The 19047-nt window shown below is 48.7% G+C and overlaps 2 protein-coding genes across 2 annotated transcripts; both read right to left on the reverse strand.

Moving 5' to 3' along the window:
- Positions 1 to 427: 427 nt before the first annotated feature.
- Positions 428 to 4944, reverse strand: LOC124688359 (S-adenosyl-L-methionine-dependent tRNA 4-demethylwyosine synthase-like). Its single transcript, XM_047222050.1, has 8 exons — positions 4039 to 4944; positions 3275 to 3390; positions 2931 to 3106; positions 2337 to 2527; positions 2151 to 2237; positions 1895 to 2052; positions 1585 to 1795; positions 428 to 861 (listed from the first exon to the last, which is right to left on the reverse strand). Exons 1-8 carry the CDS (start codon positions 4942 to 4944, stop codon positions 712 to 714), a joined length of 1995 nt encoding a protein of 664 aa, XP_047078006.1. The 3' UTR covers positions 428 to 711.
- A 3985-nt stretch (positions 4945 to 8929) lies between these two features.
- Positions 8930 to 18144, reverse strand: LOC124688370 (probable methyltransferase PMT28). The gene is made up of 9 exons (XM_047222060.1): positions 17320 to 18144; positions 17085 to 17234; positions 16210 to 16480; positions 16069 to 16114; positions 10611 to 10657; positions 10285 to 10459; positions 9926 to 10171; positions 9661 to 9855; positions 8930 to 9564 (listed from the first exon to the last, which is right to left on the reverse strand). The coding sequence occupies exons 1-9, from the start codon at positions 17794 to 17796 to the stop codon at positions 9366 to 9368; spliced, it is 1806 nt and encodes a 601-aa protein (XP_047078016.1). The 5' UTR covers positions 17797 to 18144; the 3' UTR covers positions 8930 to 9365.
- Between the last annotated feature and the right edge of the window lie 903 nt (positions 18145 to 19047).

Here is a 19047-nt window from a genome sequence, read left to right on the forward strand (position 1 = left end):
AAAAATTGGCTCCTGCAATGTGGTAGGTAGTTAGTCCCTGAAAGCAGCTGTCCCGTGGCTCACAGATAAGATTGGTAAAGGTTAGCCTTTGAGTGCTGGCTCCTTTCCTCTTGAAGCGAGCTTGATCAGGATCAAAGCCACCTTCGTCAGCGCCATAGACTGCCCAAGAAGGTGTCATAGCCATGTAATCTCTGCTCTTGAAAGGCTTTCCAGACATCACCTACGTTGGTGACTAAATTGTCAATTTATATGTTTTTTTTTTTCGAAATGGGGAATACCCTGGCAGCCTGGCCTCTGCATCAATAGATGAATACAGCCATTTATTAAAAAGTATTAAAAATTCATAATCTACTTTAAAGCTGATTATAAATAATGATACACGACAGAGCAAACCATGTGTGCATGTCAGTTATACTGGACACCAAAATTCTCAAAATTCTGATTGACTTGATAGGAATTATCACTGATACAAAGTATACATTCGCCGCACTGGATAGGATAATGAAAACATCACTATACCAGATAGTTTTCAGGGGTCAAAAGAACAGAGGTACATGTTGCATACACTCTAGGTACTGAGACAAACAAATAGCACACGAGCCCCACTCTCTCACAATTCTTGATTCCGGAATTTTCACTCCTGGAATGTGGTGCATATGTTAGTCTGTGAAAGCAGCAGTCCCACGGTTTGGTGACAAGATTGGTCAAAGATTAGCCTTTGAGTGCTGCAGCTCCATGGCGCCTTTCCTTCTTGAAGCGAGCTTGATCTGGGTCGAAGCCGCCCTCCTCTGCGCCGTAGACAGCCCATGAAGGTGTCATAGCCATGTAATCGCTGCTCTTAAAAGGCTTTCCAGACATCACCTACATTGGTGAATAAATTGTCAATCTAGATGTGCAAACTATCTTCTTATCTGTGTGACTGACATCTTAGTCTCCATCTACTAGTTAAGCCTTGGTATAAACAATGATCTATGGGAGTGCCTTGTAATCACAGTTTCTCCCTCCCTTCCAACGGCCGCAAATGTATATAGTAAAGGACGACAATGCACAATGCACAAATATGGAACCCAAAACAGTATCATTTTGAACATCGGTTCATAACTTCATATGCACCTACTGCTAGTTTGAGTACTTGTGCAACATTAAATTTCCCAAAGCAACATAGTACTAACATGTTAGAAACTTAGGATATGTACACACACAAAAGTTTGTGCAAAAATATGGTCATATTTGTGCACACATTTTGCATGTTTGAAAAGTGCCCAACAGTATTTTTTTTGCACAATTTGTTATGTACACATATTCTATAATCTAGTGCTGTAATTTTGTATTTTTTTACTGCATTAGTGCATTGTATAAATATAAATAAACTTGCATGTGAACATAGGCTCATATATACAAGACGATTTCATGTGGCAGCCTGCCAATGGATGTAGAATATTACTACCTGTGCTCCATAATATAAGCCGTTTTAGTAAACTATTTTAGTTTGCTAGAACAGTTTATATTATGTAACAGAGTGATACTTCTTTACCAAAGCAAATACTCAGCCCCAGTATTAATTATTGCTAAAAGAAAGCTCACCAGTTCATTGAATCGGTCATAATCTATCCAGGTATGCCATTTTCCATTGATCTTAAACTTATCCACCTTTGCAAGTAGCACACAGCATGAATGCACATGCTCACAGGCTAATTCATATACGCCACCACTTTTGGTTGCCAACACCTCAGAGAATTCTTTTACATCAGCATGCCAGGGGACATTTTCCATTGTCAACTTTGAAGTTGCTGACCTGTATGCATTACCAGAAAATATCAAATGGGAAACTCATCAACCTGAAAAGCTAAGACAGAATCATCAGGTGACCGTTCTTTTCTTCAAATTCACTTACGAGCCACAGTATGTTACACCCTTGATTTCAATGAAATCAGGTTGCCCAAGTTCTAGTAAGTTTGCGTACGCATCTATCTCTTCCACATTCCAGCCTTTGACCAATGTCAGTCTGTACACTGTCCTTTGATCTTTGTCATGCAGGGACTTGAGAGAATCCTAATGCAGTATCAAAGTAAATAAAATAAACCGATATAGTTAGTATTTGTAAACCATAATTTCATGATGTGCATCTGTAAATATTTTTGCAAACCTACCAGAAAACGCTCCCAGAAGTCCGAGAAGAGTGGCCTGTCAACAGCCTTCAGGCTTTCTTTTGTAGCTGCATCCACACTGACATATAGCTGCAACCATAGAGGCATTATAATCATCTGTATAATGTGTTGTTTGGGCATCAAAATGCCACGGTCTGGGTCTTAATTTGAATCTATTACGAATATGACCTGGGTGATTGGTTTCAGCGCCTTGATCTTATCAGGAAATTGAGCATTTGTAACCAGAAACGTAGAAATGTGTCTGCGATGTAGGTCATCAACGAGAGCATTTATCTCTGGGTACATAATAGGTTCACCAACAAGAGATAATGCACAATGTCTAGGAGATAGGCCCTCTGCTAGTCGTTCTGGTTTTACTCCTGAAAGAAAGAGAGCATGAAACAGCATAATTAAAGATGGCAGTGTACTGCTTGATGATACACATATTATGGTACTAACAAATATTCCAGAAACTCTCTATTATGTAATCAACAGCTTTACAGGGTATTTTATGAGGTTCCATTAATCATGTAGAGCCTAGGTTCTTAGCACTGCAAGCCGAACACATCAAGTAAACAGATTAAAAGTTCACATTTGGACCCTGGCATATTTTAATGGAACACTAACACTTCCACCATGGTTACTGCTGGTGTATGCATGGAGACCTTCTAAATGCTGCATCCATTTAGGTAAGTTACAGGTGTTTTGTCATGGATCTACCTTTTGCTTGGCCACTAAAACATGCAGTACGACTTTAATAGGACTTAGTAGAATAATGGATACCTGGCACGCCTTTCATTTGCTTAACCATCTTCCTGTGTTCATCAATTGCAGTATTAACAATGTCAAGAGGATCGTCCATCTTCCACTTCCAACTCTTGCCAACAGGATTCGTGTGATGCCTCCAACAGAACACACACTTATTTGCACAAGCCAAACTAGGAGTTGCCTCCATACATCTACCAAATTGAGCATATAATCAGGAAAACAAACACTCAAGGAAGCAAACCACATAACAACATGTTCTACGGGGCTATGCCATGAGACAGATCCGTGTCATAGAACATTTATGAACTAAGTCCAGCATCCCATATACTACCATGTTACACTGGCAGAAGAAAAATCACCTGTGGCTTTCTATGCCATAAAATGAGTGCTTGTAACACCCTCCACGACCTCGGAGCTGTGACTTTGTCCATCTACAGATCTTCACTCCACTATGAGAACCAACAATTTTGTATCCCTGAAAAAACACAAGGATTGGTTTATAGGGCACTATATAACAATATGTAGAATTAAAATAGACACGGACAAAACACGTACACTACAGACAAGAACTATAAGTTGCTAACCCCATCTATACAGATAATGTGTCTACCTCACAGGCAAGGACCACAGAGATCTGGGTACAAAATACACAGCCCTAGTGTTAACCAACATCAGTTTGGCACTAGTAAATATTGTCTTAGATCCTAATTAGAAGTTTCACAAACATGCTTGGTTGATTACTTGGCACTTGCTTCAACGATCTCACTCTATCATAGCAAATCGCCAAGCTAAGTATTCTACATGAAGCATTAGTTCCACTAGCACGGCATACATTAGTTTCAACAAATTTATTGAAGGAAACTACTTAATTGCTGCCTAGCTAATAAATGGTCTCCGCCCACACAAATCTTCAAGTTTTGCTCTAATTCCCTATCACTGATGTTATGTAATGTACGGACAGATCAAAGATAACAGAATGTGAAATACTCTATTTTAACTATGCATAAGCCAACTTGCTATCATCATCTGACTATTCAAAGATATAGGTTGATGTGCTTTTATATAACCAATCAAGAGCATCATCATGCATAATAAAATGTAACGAGAAGAACTTGATGCTCACTTGCTTCTCCAAGCTGGCCCTGATGATCGGCGTGACCATCGCCCTGGCACCATTCTGCCCTCCATTCGTCAAGCCACCACCCACCTTCCCATTCTGCTTCTTTGCTGTTGCCTTGCCCGCAATGTCTTCCATGTCAACCTCCCCAGCAGCCACCTCCTCCTCCTCCTCCTCCTCGTCATCCTCATCATCATAATCGGACTCCACACCATCTAACTCTTCAAATCCATTGGCCTCCCCATTGACCCCATCTTCATCCTCCTCATCCTCCCCTTTCACCACCCTCAGCACCCTCCCGCACCACTCCTCGAACACACCGTCGAGGTCCCCGCCATCGACGTCGCCCTCCCCGACGGGCACCACCTCGACGGCTCCCAGCGCGCGCAGCCACCGCGAGAAGCTCCTGGCGGCGGCGTTGAAGGTCTCGCCGTAGGCCCTGGACCCGACGCCGAAGACGGCGAAGCGGAGGTCGGAGAGGAGCAGCGCCCCGGCGCGGAAGTCGGCGGTGGTCTCCGCGAGCCAGCGCGCGAGGAAGGCGGCGCCGGGCGGGGCCGCCCCGCCGTCGTGCGTGGGGAGGACGAGGAGCAGGAGCGGGACGGAGGGGAGGTCGTCCGGGTCGAAGGCCGCGGCGTCGGTGGGCCGCGCGGGTGCCCCGGCGTCCGTGAGGCGGAGGGAGAGCCGCGCCGCCAGGTCCTTGGAGGTGCCGGTGACCGAGGCGTAGAGGAGGGTCGGGGTGGGGGTGGCGGCGGGGGTGGGGGTGGGGGAAGGGGTGGAGGAGGGGATGCGGCGGAGGCGGCGGCGGAGGGTGATGGACTTGTAGAGGAAGAAGAGGGAGGAGGAGGAGAGGACGACGAGGAGGGCGAGGTGGGTGGTGGCGGAGGCGGCGGTGGTCGCCGGGGAGGGAGGCATCGCGGCGGCGCGCGTGAGGGGGGCGTGAACTGGGGTTTGGGGGAGGTTGCCGGTTTTGGCCCCCTTGGGTTTTGTTTGTGCGCCCTTGACACGGGGTTTTTGCTGTTCTTTGCTGAAACTGAAAACGCCGTGCACGCCAAACTTCAGAAACGGAAATTGTTCTTCAGTTCTTTCTATGTACTTCCTCCGGTTCCATTTTGTAAATGGATACATTCAAATCTGCGATAAGAATTATGGAACGGAGGGAGTAAAAGGCAACAACAAAAAAAAGCGTCACAACTTTCAGGTTTGTTCAGGACAAAAGTTTGTTCGCAATCCAAGAACACTTGAGGGCTTGTTCGGCAGGCCAGGTTTCAAGAGTTTTTATAGGCGTAGGGTGAGGCACCAGCGAAATTAACACGACGAAACGCTTCTGCACCGTTCGGTAGTCCGGTTTTTGATGGAGGAAACCTCGTCAATCCCTTGCTGTACATTTAAAATCTCGTCAGTTCCACGGGGATTATAAACACGGCACCTACCTCGCGTTTTTATTTTGGCACGATTAAAGCCTACTCCGCTATGTAACACACTCGAATTCGTGGATGGGCGGGGATAGCTGTTCAGATCCGCTCCCCCGTTTCTATGTTGTCAGCAATCCTTACCAGACTTGTATCTCATCTCATCTCAACTACTAATAAAAGAGCGAACAAGAACTTTCCTAGGTACACCCCGCTAATTGTCCACAAACCAAACAACACCGCATGATTAGGCCCACAAGTCTCGATCTAATAGACAGAGGAAAACTTCACCCGTGTGCACTTAGTAAATTGCAATGACTGACCATGCTTCACCAGCAGAGGAAAACTGATCGCACGCGCAGCAGCCCGCGTCCTACTCCCACGTCCTCATCCCGCTAATCACGCAAGTATCAGCGCAAAAACTGATTGTGAAACTGATTAGCGGATCTCCTCGACCCCATCCCAAACACCGACGAGTGCTGCCTTGCCGTCTTCTCCCTCAACGGCGACCGCGCACGCCTACACAACCCCTTCTTCTCCCTAAATGGCGACCTCGCAGGCCTGCACAGCCCCTTCTTCTCCATACACGGCGACCACACAGACCTGCACCACTCCGTCGACTCCCTACACAGCGAACACGCCGCCCTGCACCGCATGTCGACTGGGTAGCCGCCGCTCCTTCATCTACCCACTGACAACAAATTGGATTGGACCGTCGACGCCCCCACCACGGAATCAGCGCCACGCGCTGAAAAGTCTCTGCCATGGCGCCGAAAATCCGCTCCATGCTGACGCCGCCTCCTGGATTGATGCCACCGTGGCTGCAACTCGACGCCGCCCCGCCTGACTCCTGGCCCGATGCCAGAAACGAGGGACGCCGGGCGCCCTGAATCTCCTCTCAAGATCGCCCCGATTCCGATCCCCACGACAACGTCACGTCTGCCACGCCACCGCCACTTGCACGCGCAGCTGTGAGATCGTGATCGTCCGGGCCCCAAATGCGACGTTTGTTTGATCGATCAGATGGGGCTACTCGTGTAGGTAATTTGAGTCATGTTCGTGTGGCGCATATACATGCAAAGGAGAGGCGGAGCTGCCGCCGGCGAGGCCAACCCGATGGCGGGCGGCATGGTCCTCTTCTATGCGGAGACGCCGACCTCCAAGGTAGGGTGGCGGCGCTCCACAGGCCGCCCGCAGAGGAGAGGCAGAGAAGGGTGGAGCTGCGCCCGGCGCCCCTGATTGATTCAATGTCCGTCCCGTTTGTGAGAAGTGAGAGGAGGAGCAGGTACATGCAGAGGTGGGCAGATGCGGTGTCGGCCACACTCAAAAAATTTCAGGGTTGCAGCAGCTTGGACGAATTAGAGTCTGCATCCATATATATGCAGTGCAATGCAAAAGGTATTTACATTGCAGGAACCTGAACTGCTTCTTCCGTTATTCAGGCTAAAGCTCAAGCTTTGGAGCTACGTGATTTTTAGTTCCTTACAACTGGTTTTGTTCGTGGTTTTTTAACAGGAAAAAGCCTCTTGGAGATATCTCATTTCTTTATGCAAGTGCAGAAAGATTTCAGGTTGTGTTCTCTCCTTTGTTTGAATGATCAGGCTGTGTTCTCTTGTAATGGAAGATTACCAAAAATGGCAGCTCTTATATTTATTACTGTAGAAATAGCCGGACCAGGAAGTAAATTAGCTGTACTTGCGCGTCGACCCTCCTAGCAGCGTATAAATGTTGGGGATGAATCCAACTTCATCGAAACGGAATAGCACAACTACAAGGTGAACTTAACAGACATGATGGTATGACCTTTTTCAATATAAACTTGCCCATAGCTTAGTAGCAATTATTATTTATGTTCCTTTTTTGTGTTGATGATTTTAGTTTTAATCAGTGGATTTTATTAAGGATTACAATAATTTAGTCGTCCCAGGTTTAACTTCCTGGAGTTTGGATCTGTGTGTTCAATATTTCCAACAGACCTTCATCGAATGAATACGAGTTCTCAATTCTTCTTCGACTCAGTCATATATGTCGTCTGTTATTTGCATAAGACCTCATGGAATAGATATGAGTTCTTAACTCTTCTTCCACTCGATCATATATTTCATCTACATGCAATCTGCTGCACAATATCGTTGTTATGAGATGGGTTTATGTCATGATATCATTTGTCCTATTAGATATAGTTTTCATGATGTTTTATCAGAAAATCCAAGCTACCATAATTAAACGTATGCCTTGTGTTAAAGCACATAATATTACAGTTGTAGGTGCATTTTTGTTCTTACATTATTGATCCATTTGATATGAACAGGCAGTGTTCAAGAATTCGGCCGAATCACCGATTAAATGACCAGTTAATCGCTGCTCGGTGGGTCATTGAGTAGCCGATAAATACCGATTACCCCATTAATCAGCTGATTAACTGGCAAATTTGCCGATTAATCGCTATTCAGTGGCCGAGCGAACCGTTACCAGTTAACAAATTCCTGGACAATGTGAACAGGCTTCCATCTTGTAATGTCAAGAAATAATAGTTTTACCAGCTACTACTTCATTCGTTCATGATGAGCATGAAAGATAAGCAGACCAAGTATGCATCCGGGTTTGGGTTAATTTCTGTTCAGAGTGTTCTATACATCTATATACGTTGGAAAACATTTCAGATATCTGGCCAGAAAGAGTTAACTTTTATATTGTAGATAAGTATTCTTCTTCGAGTATGGAATATTTCCTTCATAACTGTTATAACATGGGCTTATATCATGGTATCATGTGTCCTTTTAGATAGATTTTCATGCTTTATTCTATGTTTGGCGTGCTTGCTTCAGTGACAAGTTGAAACTTATACTTTCAATGACTCACTAAATATATTATCATTATATTTAATTTATTGCTTGTGGTGGTCGTTGGCTTTTTTAAGTTTATAGTTTCCAAAGGAATCTTGGTTTAATTAGTTCCTGTGTATATACTTTGGTCATACATGTCATTACCCATAGATTATGCCAAATTTGTACGATTTGGATTTGAATTCTCGCATTGAACAAAGGGAAATAGGTGGTGATGAAAAATTGGGAATGAAGAGGCTAGCCGGGCTTCATGTCATATGCGACCACCGGAAATTTTTGTAATAGAAGATTGTTAAATTTGGGAATTCCTCCAGTGTTGTGCAGCATAATTTAATATTAAATTTACACTCATTTTTCATATTCCTTTTACATTTTTTATCTATAACTATTGCTGCATTTTCTTTTTATGATTGATTATGTGCTGCTGTTTCTATATTTCCTAATTGGAAAGCACAAATCTGTTTTTAATATTTACTATGATTTATTTTGTAGTTTACAGATTTTCATAATTGCAATTTGTATTAGTTGAGACGTGCGTTGCACGTGCAGACTTACTAGTGTACGGAAACAATTCAATCACCCCAAAACACGCTAATCCACCTCCCAGTCACCCAAAACACTACATATAAAACTCTAGAACACACGCCTGCCGAACGAGGCCTGACAGGTATCCAAATACTCAATCTTTACATGTTGTTACATCTTTCAGAAACACCAGACAATTGCTTACATCCTGCATACATTGGTAGTACAATGTTACATCATTTACACATGCCCTAGACTCTACATCCTTTACACGTCTTTACAATGTTCTGAGACAACAAAGTACACCCCTCAGCCCTGTTTACACAGTCCAATACTCAGGTTCTAGGGAGCTCTTTGTCTGAACATAGAACTGGATGCTGCTGAAGACGAACTGGCAGGTGGAACACCAAAAGCCACCTGCCAACAGTCGTGTGCTCAAACTCAGGCAGTAGATGGTCGTGTGAGGCAACGAATGAACAAATCACGTGTCCTTTATCCCATATCAACAACTGTACCACTTCAAAAATTCGTGTGTGTGACCCGACAGATCAGCTCATGGCCGCCACGTTGTTTTCTTCACAGACATGATGCCCTCCTTATCCTTTCTGAAGGTCATCACGATTTCCCAATGCAGCGATTTCAAAATTGCCTCCAGTGGGTCAAGAATCTCGAGCTTTTCCCGGATGATGGCCCAGCCTCCGGGTCTCAGAATCCGGTCCATCTCGACCAAAATCGTGACTGGTTCCTTACATCTACATTGAACAATAACATACCAAATACTATAAGCACACCAAATGTTATTTGAAGTAAAAAAAAATCAAGTAAGGATAATCCACTCAACAACATACCTGTTCTTCAAGCGTGAGAACAAATGGTCAGCGTGGAGAAGATCGTAGGACCGTGGATATGTGCTAAATGGCTCGCACCAATCGTGGTAAACACCAATGAGCCCGCGCTCAAAGATGACAGGTAGGGTGTCTGGAGCATGCACAGGAACGACATTCATGACCCAGACTTTTTCAGATGACAAAGCCGCAGCAAATCTGCAAGGAAACAATCACAGTTAATTCAGATTATATAGTGGGAAATGGAAATTAAGAAAGGAGACTTTACCCTCCGTATACGGCTTTCATATCCAGTACGTTTCGGATATTTGTCCAATTAATACCCAAACCATCCAGATACGATTTCTCAACAACGGCCTTCCAATGGCTATGATCAGCAGCCACCCTTGTTTGCAAGTCCCCAAGCCAATCGGGAAAAGTCTCAAGCCTCTTGGGCCACTCTTCAGGCCAGTCACTACCTCTTTCTTCAATACCAGCAGGAGCTTTGTGCAGGCAATGCTTGATTGGAGTATACCTACGAAAGGAGAGAAAAAAAACAAAGTTTATGTTTTACAAGCCAAACAAACTCTAGTGCACATAATAGAATTAAGGAAACACCGTAGTGATTAGTCCAAGTGTCCTGCGTACCATGCAGTAGCTTTGTTTTGAGCTTCCTTGCAGAACGGTGGATCTTTTTTTGCTCTCAGATCATACTCCTCGTTTGAGGCTGGTCGCTGAAATATCTTTACTCCAAGCTCGCTGACATCATCACTACTGTAAGCTATTGTGTTCCAACATACCGCAGTCATTGAAGCCGATATTCCTGTAAAGTTTGTCAAGATATTGGAAACACAAAGAAAGAAATTTAAATCGTTTGGGTGAAAGATGTGCTATTGTACATGCTTGACCGTTTATAATGGCATTGGCATTTTAGCAATTCCAGCCTTTGCTCCATACATAGTAATGTGGCATACCTTCTTCACTCTCGAGGTCACCATGTCTGCTCGATATAATGAAGTATCTGTTGTTTTAATCATGTTGCTAGTAGAGTAGCAGTAGCAAGTTGCTTAGCCACAAATAAGGCATGCACCTGTACGTGCATCTACTAGTAGTAGTAGTTTGCTTTGTGTGAACAGAATCCTTGTATGACAACTAGGATCAGCAAGTAGGGCAAGTGGGCAAGAGGCAAATCAGAATCTGCAAGGTGATAACCTGCAAGGGATAACTGGCGAAGCTGCAGATGATAAGTTGCAGGAGATAAACCTGCAACTTCCAGGGATAAGTCAGCTGGACTTCTTGTTCAGTGTTCACACATTGGAGAGAAGTAGAGGAGCTCGTCCATGCAGCTCACTAGTAGTATAAATAAGCATCCATTGTATCACTTCAAGACTAAGCAGTAACCAAGTAGTAGAGAGAAAACGCAACAACTTTGAGCTGCTCCAAAATACTTGTGTCATCCAGTTCTATCTTTGAGTTCAGTGTGTGTCCACTATACGTGTGTGAGAAGCACCAGCTCTAAGTAGTAGAGCTGTCAATTGGTATCAGAGCAACCTGGGAGATGTCGGCACCACCACCTCTCCAGCAGCGGCGTGCGTCCGCAACCCCTCCTCCGGCAAACGAGCGACGGCGATCGCCAAGTCGGGGACGGAGCAGGGTGCGACACGGCGGGGGCGAGGTCGTGGTACAGCGGGAGGTGATCCGCGAGATGACTAGCGGCGGAGGCGGCGGTACGAGCCTCGTCTTCCCGATGCTCAAGCGCGGAGACTACACCAACTGGGCCATGGTGATGGAGGTGAACCCGCAAGCGGCATCGCTCCGGGACGCGATCGAGGACGCCGCAGTCTCTCGGCGAGAGGACAAGCAGGCCTTGGCGGCACTGCTCCGCTCCACTCCACCCGAGATGCATCCAATGCTGATCGGAAAGGGAGCGCCAAGGCGGCGTGGGAGGCAATCAAGGTGCAGCACCAGGGCAACGATCGTGTCCGCGATTCACGCATGCGGCGGCTCCGTACTGAATTCGAGACGATCGCCTTCAAGGATGGCGAGCGCATCGACGAGTTCGGATTGCGCATCACGAACCTCGCCGCCACCATGCGCTCCCTCGGGGATACCTGCGATGATGAGAAGATAGTAAGGAAATTCCTCTCTGTCGTCCCTAATCAGTTCGTGCAGATCGCTTTCTCGATGGAGACGATGATGAACCCGGCCACACTCACCGTGGAGGAGGTTGTCGGACACCTTCGGGCCGTCGAGGATCGCCTGAATCCTGAGCAGGGCACCACTGCCTCCGGCAGCAACTTGTTGCTGACAGAGAAGCAGTGGGAGGACAGAAGGAGGAAGCAGCGGGGCGGCGACTCTGGCGGGAACGGTGGCGGTGGACAAAAGGGTGGCAAGCAGCCGCCCAAGTCCTCGCTATCGCAAGGCTCCAGCGGCAACGCTGACCGCGTAAACTGCCACTATTGTGGCAAGAAGGGGCACCGGAAGCGTGATCGCCGCAAGAAGCAGCGGGACGAAGCTGCTGCGGCGGCGCACCCGATCCAGGACGAGAATGGCGGAAAAGCGAGACCCGGAGCTGCACATGGCCACCATCGTCGAAGCTCGCATCTCCCGCACCGCTGGTGCAGCCTCCTCGACATCGACCGATCCACCCGCACCGCCTACGGGGGAGCAGGTGTATCTCAATGAGGAGCGCGCCCGCGTCGTGTTCGGGCGCACGTCGCACGACACCGACGCAGCATGGTACCTCGACACGGGAGCGTCGAACCACATGACCGGCGACGACAGACGTCTTCGCCGAGCCGGACAGGACTCGTCTCCCGCAAGGTGCGCTTCGGCGACGGATCGGTTGTCGACATCCGTGGCCGCGGAACCGTCCTCTTCGTCATCAACAACGAGCGACATCACGAGCTGGCCAGCGTATACTCGGATCCCACGGCTCAAGTCGAACATCGTCGGCATTGGGCAGCTAGACGAGCTCGGGTACCCCACCCATGTCGAGCATGGCTACATGGAGGTCCGCGATCGTGCCAAGGTCCTTATCGCCAAGGTGCCAAGGACGACGAACAGACTCTATGTGGCGCAGCTCCAAATCGTGCAGCCAGTGTGTCTGGCGGCGCACGCCAACGACGACGCGTGGCGCTGGCACTCACGCTTCGTCCATCAGAGCTTCGATAGCCTCGAGAAGATGTCGAGGAAGGGAGTGGTGCGCGGTCTCCCCACCATCAGCCACGCCGAGCAGCTTTGCGAAGCCCGCATCGCGGGAAGCACCGGCGCTCCCCATTTCCCGCAGCAACCAAGTACCGCGCCACGAAGCCTCTTGAGCTTGTGCACGGTGACCTCGCGGTCCAATCTCGCCAGCTACACCGGGAGGGAAGAAGTACTTCCTCTTGCTCGTCGACGACAATAGCCGGTACATGTGGTTGTACCTGCTCAGGTCAAAGGATGAGGCAGCTGCGGCAATTCGGCGTTTCCAGGCTGAGACGGAGAAGGAGACGCAGCGTCCTCTGCGCGTGCTCCGCACTGATCGGGGCGGCGAGTTCACGGCGAACGAGTTCGCCGATTGGTGCGCAGAGCATGGCGTCCAACGTCACCTCACTGCCCCCTATTCTCCACAACAGAATGGGGTAGTGGAACGGCGGAACCAGACGATCATCGGCGCCGTCCGTAGCATGCTCAAGGCGAAATCCGTCCCAGCTAAGTTCTGGGGAGAAGCGGCGGCAACAGCAGTGTTCGTCCTGAACAGATCCTTGACACGGAGCCTGGAAGGGAAGACACCATTTGAAGCCTGGTATGGCGTGAAAACCTAGCGTTCACTTTCTTCGTGTGTTCGGCTGCAAGGCATACGCGAAGGAGACGAAACCAGGCTTGAAGAAGCTCGATGACCGCAGCCGCCCGATGGTGATGCTTGGGTATGAGGAAGGAAGCAAGGCGTATCGCCCGTATGACCCGGAGAAGAAGTGCCTCCATGTCTCCCGTGACGTCATCTTCGACGAGGCCGCGAGCCGGGATTGTGGAGAGCACAATGACGACGCCGCCACTCTCGCTGTGGAGAGTTGGACGATGTCGCAACCAACGGCAAAGCACCGCCGGAGAAACCAGCTGAAGCGGCACCCGCATCAAGCTCTCCTTCGCCGTCACCACAGGCAGCATCGACTCCGACCGGGCCGCCAATGGTGGGTCGGCCCATCTCTCGCGCCATCGGCCGAGCCCGTGCGTTTCGTCTCTCCACCGGGCAGATGGAGGCATCGAGAATCTGGATGCCGGCGTTGACCCAAGCCTCGCTCGCTACCGCAGCATTCGAGACTTCCTCAACCCAGATGAGGAGAATCCAGGGCGAGCGGAGCGCCTCCTCCTCACTCCCACAGGCGAGCCAGCGACGCTCGCCGAGGCCGAAGGAGACGAAGATTGGCGGCTCGCCATGGTCGATGAGCTGCAGTCAATCGAGGAGAACAAGACATGGTCGCTTGCTGATCTGCCGCCAGGTCACAAGCCCATCGGATTGAAGTGGATCTTCAAGCTCAAGCGTGACGCCGATGGTCACGTCCTCAAGCACAAGGCCGGGCTCGTCGCGAAGGGATACGTCCGGCCGGCCAGGGATTGACTTTGATGAAGTCTTTGCCCTCGTTGCGCGACCGGACTCTGTCGAGCTCCCGATCGCCGTCGCTACCCAATTCAAGTGGGAGGTCCACCACATGGACGTGAAGACTGCATTCCTCAACGGTGATTTGGGGGAGGAAGTGTATGTGACTCAGCCGCCAGGATTCGTCGACGGCAACAACTCGAGCAAGGTGATGCGTCTCCACAAGGCACTCTACGGTCTCCGTCAGGCCCGCGCGCATGGAACACCAAGCTCCATGCCGTGCCGGTGTCACTCGGTTTCGTGCGGAGTGCTCGGAGCATGCCGTGTACACCCGTGGAGAGGGTGACTCACGACTTCGCTTGGAGTCTATGTCGACGATCTCGTCGTCACAGGAGGGAGCACCACCGCAATCTCAAGCTTCAAGCGCAGATGTGCAGCCGGCTCAAGATGAGTGACCTGGGCTTGCTCACTCTATACCCGGGCATCGAGGTATGTCGGGCTCCCGGCCACATCACGCTTAGCGCAGCGCCTTCGCAGCGAAGGTGCTCGAAAAGGCGGGCATGGCTGACCGCAACGCAGCTCATGTGCCGATGGAGCCAAGGCTGAAGCTCTCGAAGAGGAGCACGAATCCTCCGGCCGACGTCACGCCGTACCGCGGCATTGTCGGCAGTCTCGCGTTACCTCGTGCACACGAGGCCGGACATCAGCTTCGCTGTTGGCATGGTGAGCCGCTTCATGGAAGCGCCCACCACGGAGCACCTGAGTGCTGTGAAGCACCTGCTCCGCTACATTGCGGGGACGATCAACACCGGCTGTTCGTTCTCCTCCGCGCCAGGAGGTGCACACCTGATCGGCTACAGCGATGCAGATTACGCTGGGGATATCGATGACAGGAAGAGTACCACAGGTACACTCTTCTTCTTCGGAAATTGCCCAGTGTCATGGCAGAGCCAGAAGCAAAGGGTGGTGGCATTGTCATCCTGCGAGTCTGAGTACATCGCAGCTGCGACGACGGCGTGTCAAGGTGTTTGGCTCGGCCGTTTGCTCGGCGACTTGCTGGGATCTGCTCCTCTCGTCGCTAATCTGCTCGTGGACAATAAGTCTGCGATCCAATTGTGCAAGAATCCAGTGTACCATGACCGTAGCAAGCACATCGACACGCGGTACCACTACATCAGGGACTGCATTGAGGATGAAACTGTCACGGTTGAGTACATCGGCACAGAAGACCAACTCGCAGATATTCTGACCAAGGCACTTGGTCGCATTCAGTTTCAGAATCTGCGGGAAAGAATTGGCGTCATCAACCTCTACAGCAACTAGATTAGGGGGAGAATTGTTGTTTTAATCATGTTGCTAGTAGAGTAGCAGTAGCAAGTTGCTTAGCCACAAATAAGGCATGCACCTGTACGTGCATCTACTAGTAGTAGTAGTTTGCTTTGTGTGAACAGAATCCTTGTATGACAACTAGGATCAGCAAGTAGGGCAAGTGGGCAAGAGGCAAATCAGAATCTGCAAGGTGATAACCTGCAAGGGATAACTGGCGAAGCTGCAGATGATAAGTTGCAGGAGATAAACCTGCAACTTCCAGGGATAAGTCAGCTGGACTTCTTGTTCAGTGTTCACACATTGGAGAGAAGTAGAGGAGCTCGTCCATGCAGCTCACTAGTAGTATAAATAAGCATCCATTGTATCACTTCAAGACTAAGCAGTAACCAAGTAGTAGAGAGAAAACGCAACAACTTTGAGCTGCTCCAAAATACTTGTGTCATCCAGTTCTATCTTTGAGTTCAGTGTGTGTCCACTATACGTGTGTGAGAAGCACCAGCTCTAAGTAGTAGAGCTGTCAGTATCCTCCTGGGCGAAGGATCCTATTCATCTCTAGGAGAAGCTTTCCACCTAATACATACAATACATAGTGTTGTTCAAGATGTGAGTACGCAGGATGGTGGAATACTGGGTCTACAGAGAGGAAAGAAGAAGCAGATACATACCATTAGAATGCCACGGTATGTTGCATTCACTGCAGTGGATAACATCAAATGCACCACTAGGAAAGGGTAATCTTCTTGATCCCAGACTACCAATTGTTGCAGGAATGCCACGTTCAAGGGCAACTTGTGCAAGGTCTGTTTGGTCACTTGTAAGGCCTAATGATAGCGTAATCACATCCTTCTCGAGAAGAGCTACTCCAAATCCAGCACTTTTGCATCCAATGTCCAATGCTATGCGAATATTTTTACCCCAGTCAATATCAGGTACCATCTACGTGGCAAACAAAGTATGGTGTAGATTGTGTTAAGCACTAAGTAATAAGAATACATAAAATTTTGTATTTGTATTTCCATTTAAAACTGTTAACAGTGGTCCATCTTAAATTTTAGTCAAAGCCAGATCATTTGTTCCATTCTGTATTGTTGTGTAAGAATTAATTATCCTACCAGGACAATGAGTGCATACTTATGGTAACTGACTTCGCAGTTGATGGAAACATCTAGAAATGACCTTCCAGAAATTAGGAAAAACCCTATTGGTGCATTAAATGAGAGAGAAAATTTAAACCAAAGAGAAGAATTGCAGTTTCAATATATCCACCAACTATGGAGAAAATCATCCGGACAGATCACTAAGATATTAATCGTCTTCCAGCAAAATGTTCAATACTAACAAGTACAGCTGAGTCCATAGATTTCCCAAATATCGGTTCCATATTCAAGTTTTATAATCTCACAATCCCGCTCAAGGATTCATTCAGAATACTTGCTTATAATGCAAGCTAGTGGGTAATGTGCAGAAATTGGTTTGAAAGCATTTCTGCATACAACTGCCTTGCATCAAAAGCAAATGTGAAATACCGATCATTTGTTACCTCGTCGATTGTTTCGATATAATGTTTCGCGCCACCTTTGAACTCCGATTCCTCGGCCGGGAACACCAGGTGTTCACCGGTCCGATTGAGCCAACTGTTGTCCTTAACAAAACTTGACAGCCTAGGATGTCCAACATTCCCATACCAAATCTGCAAGTGTAAGCTCATAACAACATCAGCCACAGTAACAAAAACATCACAAATTCATAATTAACATCTATGCTCAATTCCTCACCTTCTCCTTCCTCTCCGGCCATGGAGCCGGCAGCTTATACTCCTTGGGCAGTGACACCAGGCATGTCACGGGGGACCTCGGGCAGCTCCGCTCGTGGTGCCGCTGGCTCCCATCCCCATCGAAATCGACGCAAGGGGTATAGTGGTGGCCGCTCTTGGCGCTGCAGAGCTTCCAGTGATAATGCGCGGCCGAGCTGAACAGAGGCGGCAGCTTCTTCTTCTTCTTCCTCGAATCCTTGCTCTTGGTCGTCTCCGCGAAATCATCCTCGTCGCCGTCTAGCTCGCTCGAATCGTCGCCCAATTCCAGCTCCGGCGCCTTCCCGTCCTCCTCCTCCTTAGGCGCCTTCCCGTTGCTCTCCACGTTCTCCTCTGGCACGGCAAACTCCGGCTCCTGCTCCTGCTCCTGTTCCTCCCCCGGCTCTGTCTCCCACTCCGACCCCGGCTCTCGCTCCTTCTCATTGGACTCTTGCTCGGGCATCGAATCCGGCTCCGTGCGATTGGCCTTCGCCGCGGCGGCGTCCGGCGAGGGGGTGGCATTGGGGCGGTGGGATCTGGCTGGAGCATGGCGCTTCTTGTGGCCGCGGGGGCCGGGCTTCTTCCTGTGGCCGCCGCTGGTGCTGGTGGCGTTGCGGGAGGTGGGCGGCGGGTCGGCGATGTCGGCGGCGAAGTAGGTGCGCTCGGTGGAGATCTGCTGGGAGGAGGAGGTTGGGGAGAGCGTGGTCCATGTGATGACGAAGGAGAGGCCGAGCGCGATGGCGATCGAGACCTTGGCGGCGAAGCCCAGCGGCGGGCGCCTCCTCCACCAGCTCACGAGGGCGGAGGGGCGCCCGGGAGGGCCCCGGAACACCGTCATTTGGCGGCGGCGCGGCTGTCGGCGGAGTGGAGCTGAGCGGTTGGTGGCGTGGACTGTGGACAGGGAGGGAGAGGAAGAAGATCGAGGAAGAACAAGTTAGTTGGAGCTGTTTCAGTTTTTTTGGTGAGGCATTTTGCTACTTTTTTTTTTGCTTGAACTTGTTCTTAGGCGAGGTTAGTCGGCGGTCAATTTTAATGAGAACTTACCTCAAGCTATCAGCCTCCAATAATGAGTGAGTGAGTGAGTTTAGCAATGCAATCCACTGTTAAAAAATTAATTAAAAATCATGGCACGAAGGGGCACATGTTCTTGCACGAGGAATGTAATTAGTGCCAGAAACAAAATGGGACGATATTTTTGTTTTTGAATGAGTAATTACGAAGTGAAGCAGAGGAGGTGATATGAGACTGCTCATAGTGGGAGTAACATAGGTAGTAACATCACACATCTCAATGCATTTTGGTGACATGGCATACTAATAAATGAAGAAAGAGAGTGAGGTGGTAACTAGCTATGTTATCATAACATCACACATTTCAAGGCAATATGAGTCTACAACATAATTAATGACACATTGCATGACACCACATCTAAGTTACTATACCCACTATGAAGGTAGTAACTTAGACTAGTAACATAACATATGTTACTAATCTAAGTTACTCTCCACTATGAGTAGCCTGATATCTCTCATGTGGTGCACCCGCTGTGTGAGTGAGCTGGACATGTCACCAGCAGGTTGATGAGCGGTCCCTTTGAGGAAGAGTGTTGAGCGAGTAAGTTGACATCAGGCGTTCTTCGGATTGTAGAAATTCCATGTCATAAATGTTTTTAGATTTTTTTCTACAGTGTTGCATGTGGATTCTTTTCGGGGGA

Source organism: Lolium rigidum, chromosome 1 (genome assembly GCF_022539505.1).
Source record: "Lolium rigidum isolate FL_2022 chromosome 1, APGP_CSIRO_Lrig_0.1, whole genome shotgun sequence".
In the NCBI taxonomy this organism is placed as follows: Eukaryota; Viridiplantae; Streptophyta; class Magnoliopsida; order Poales; family Poaceae; genus Lolium; species Lolium rigidum.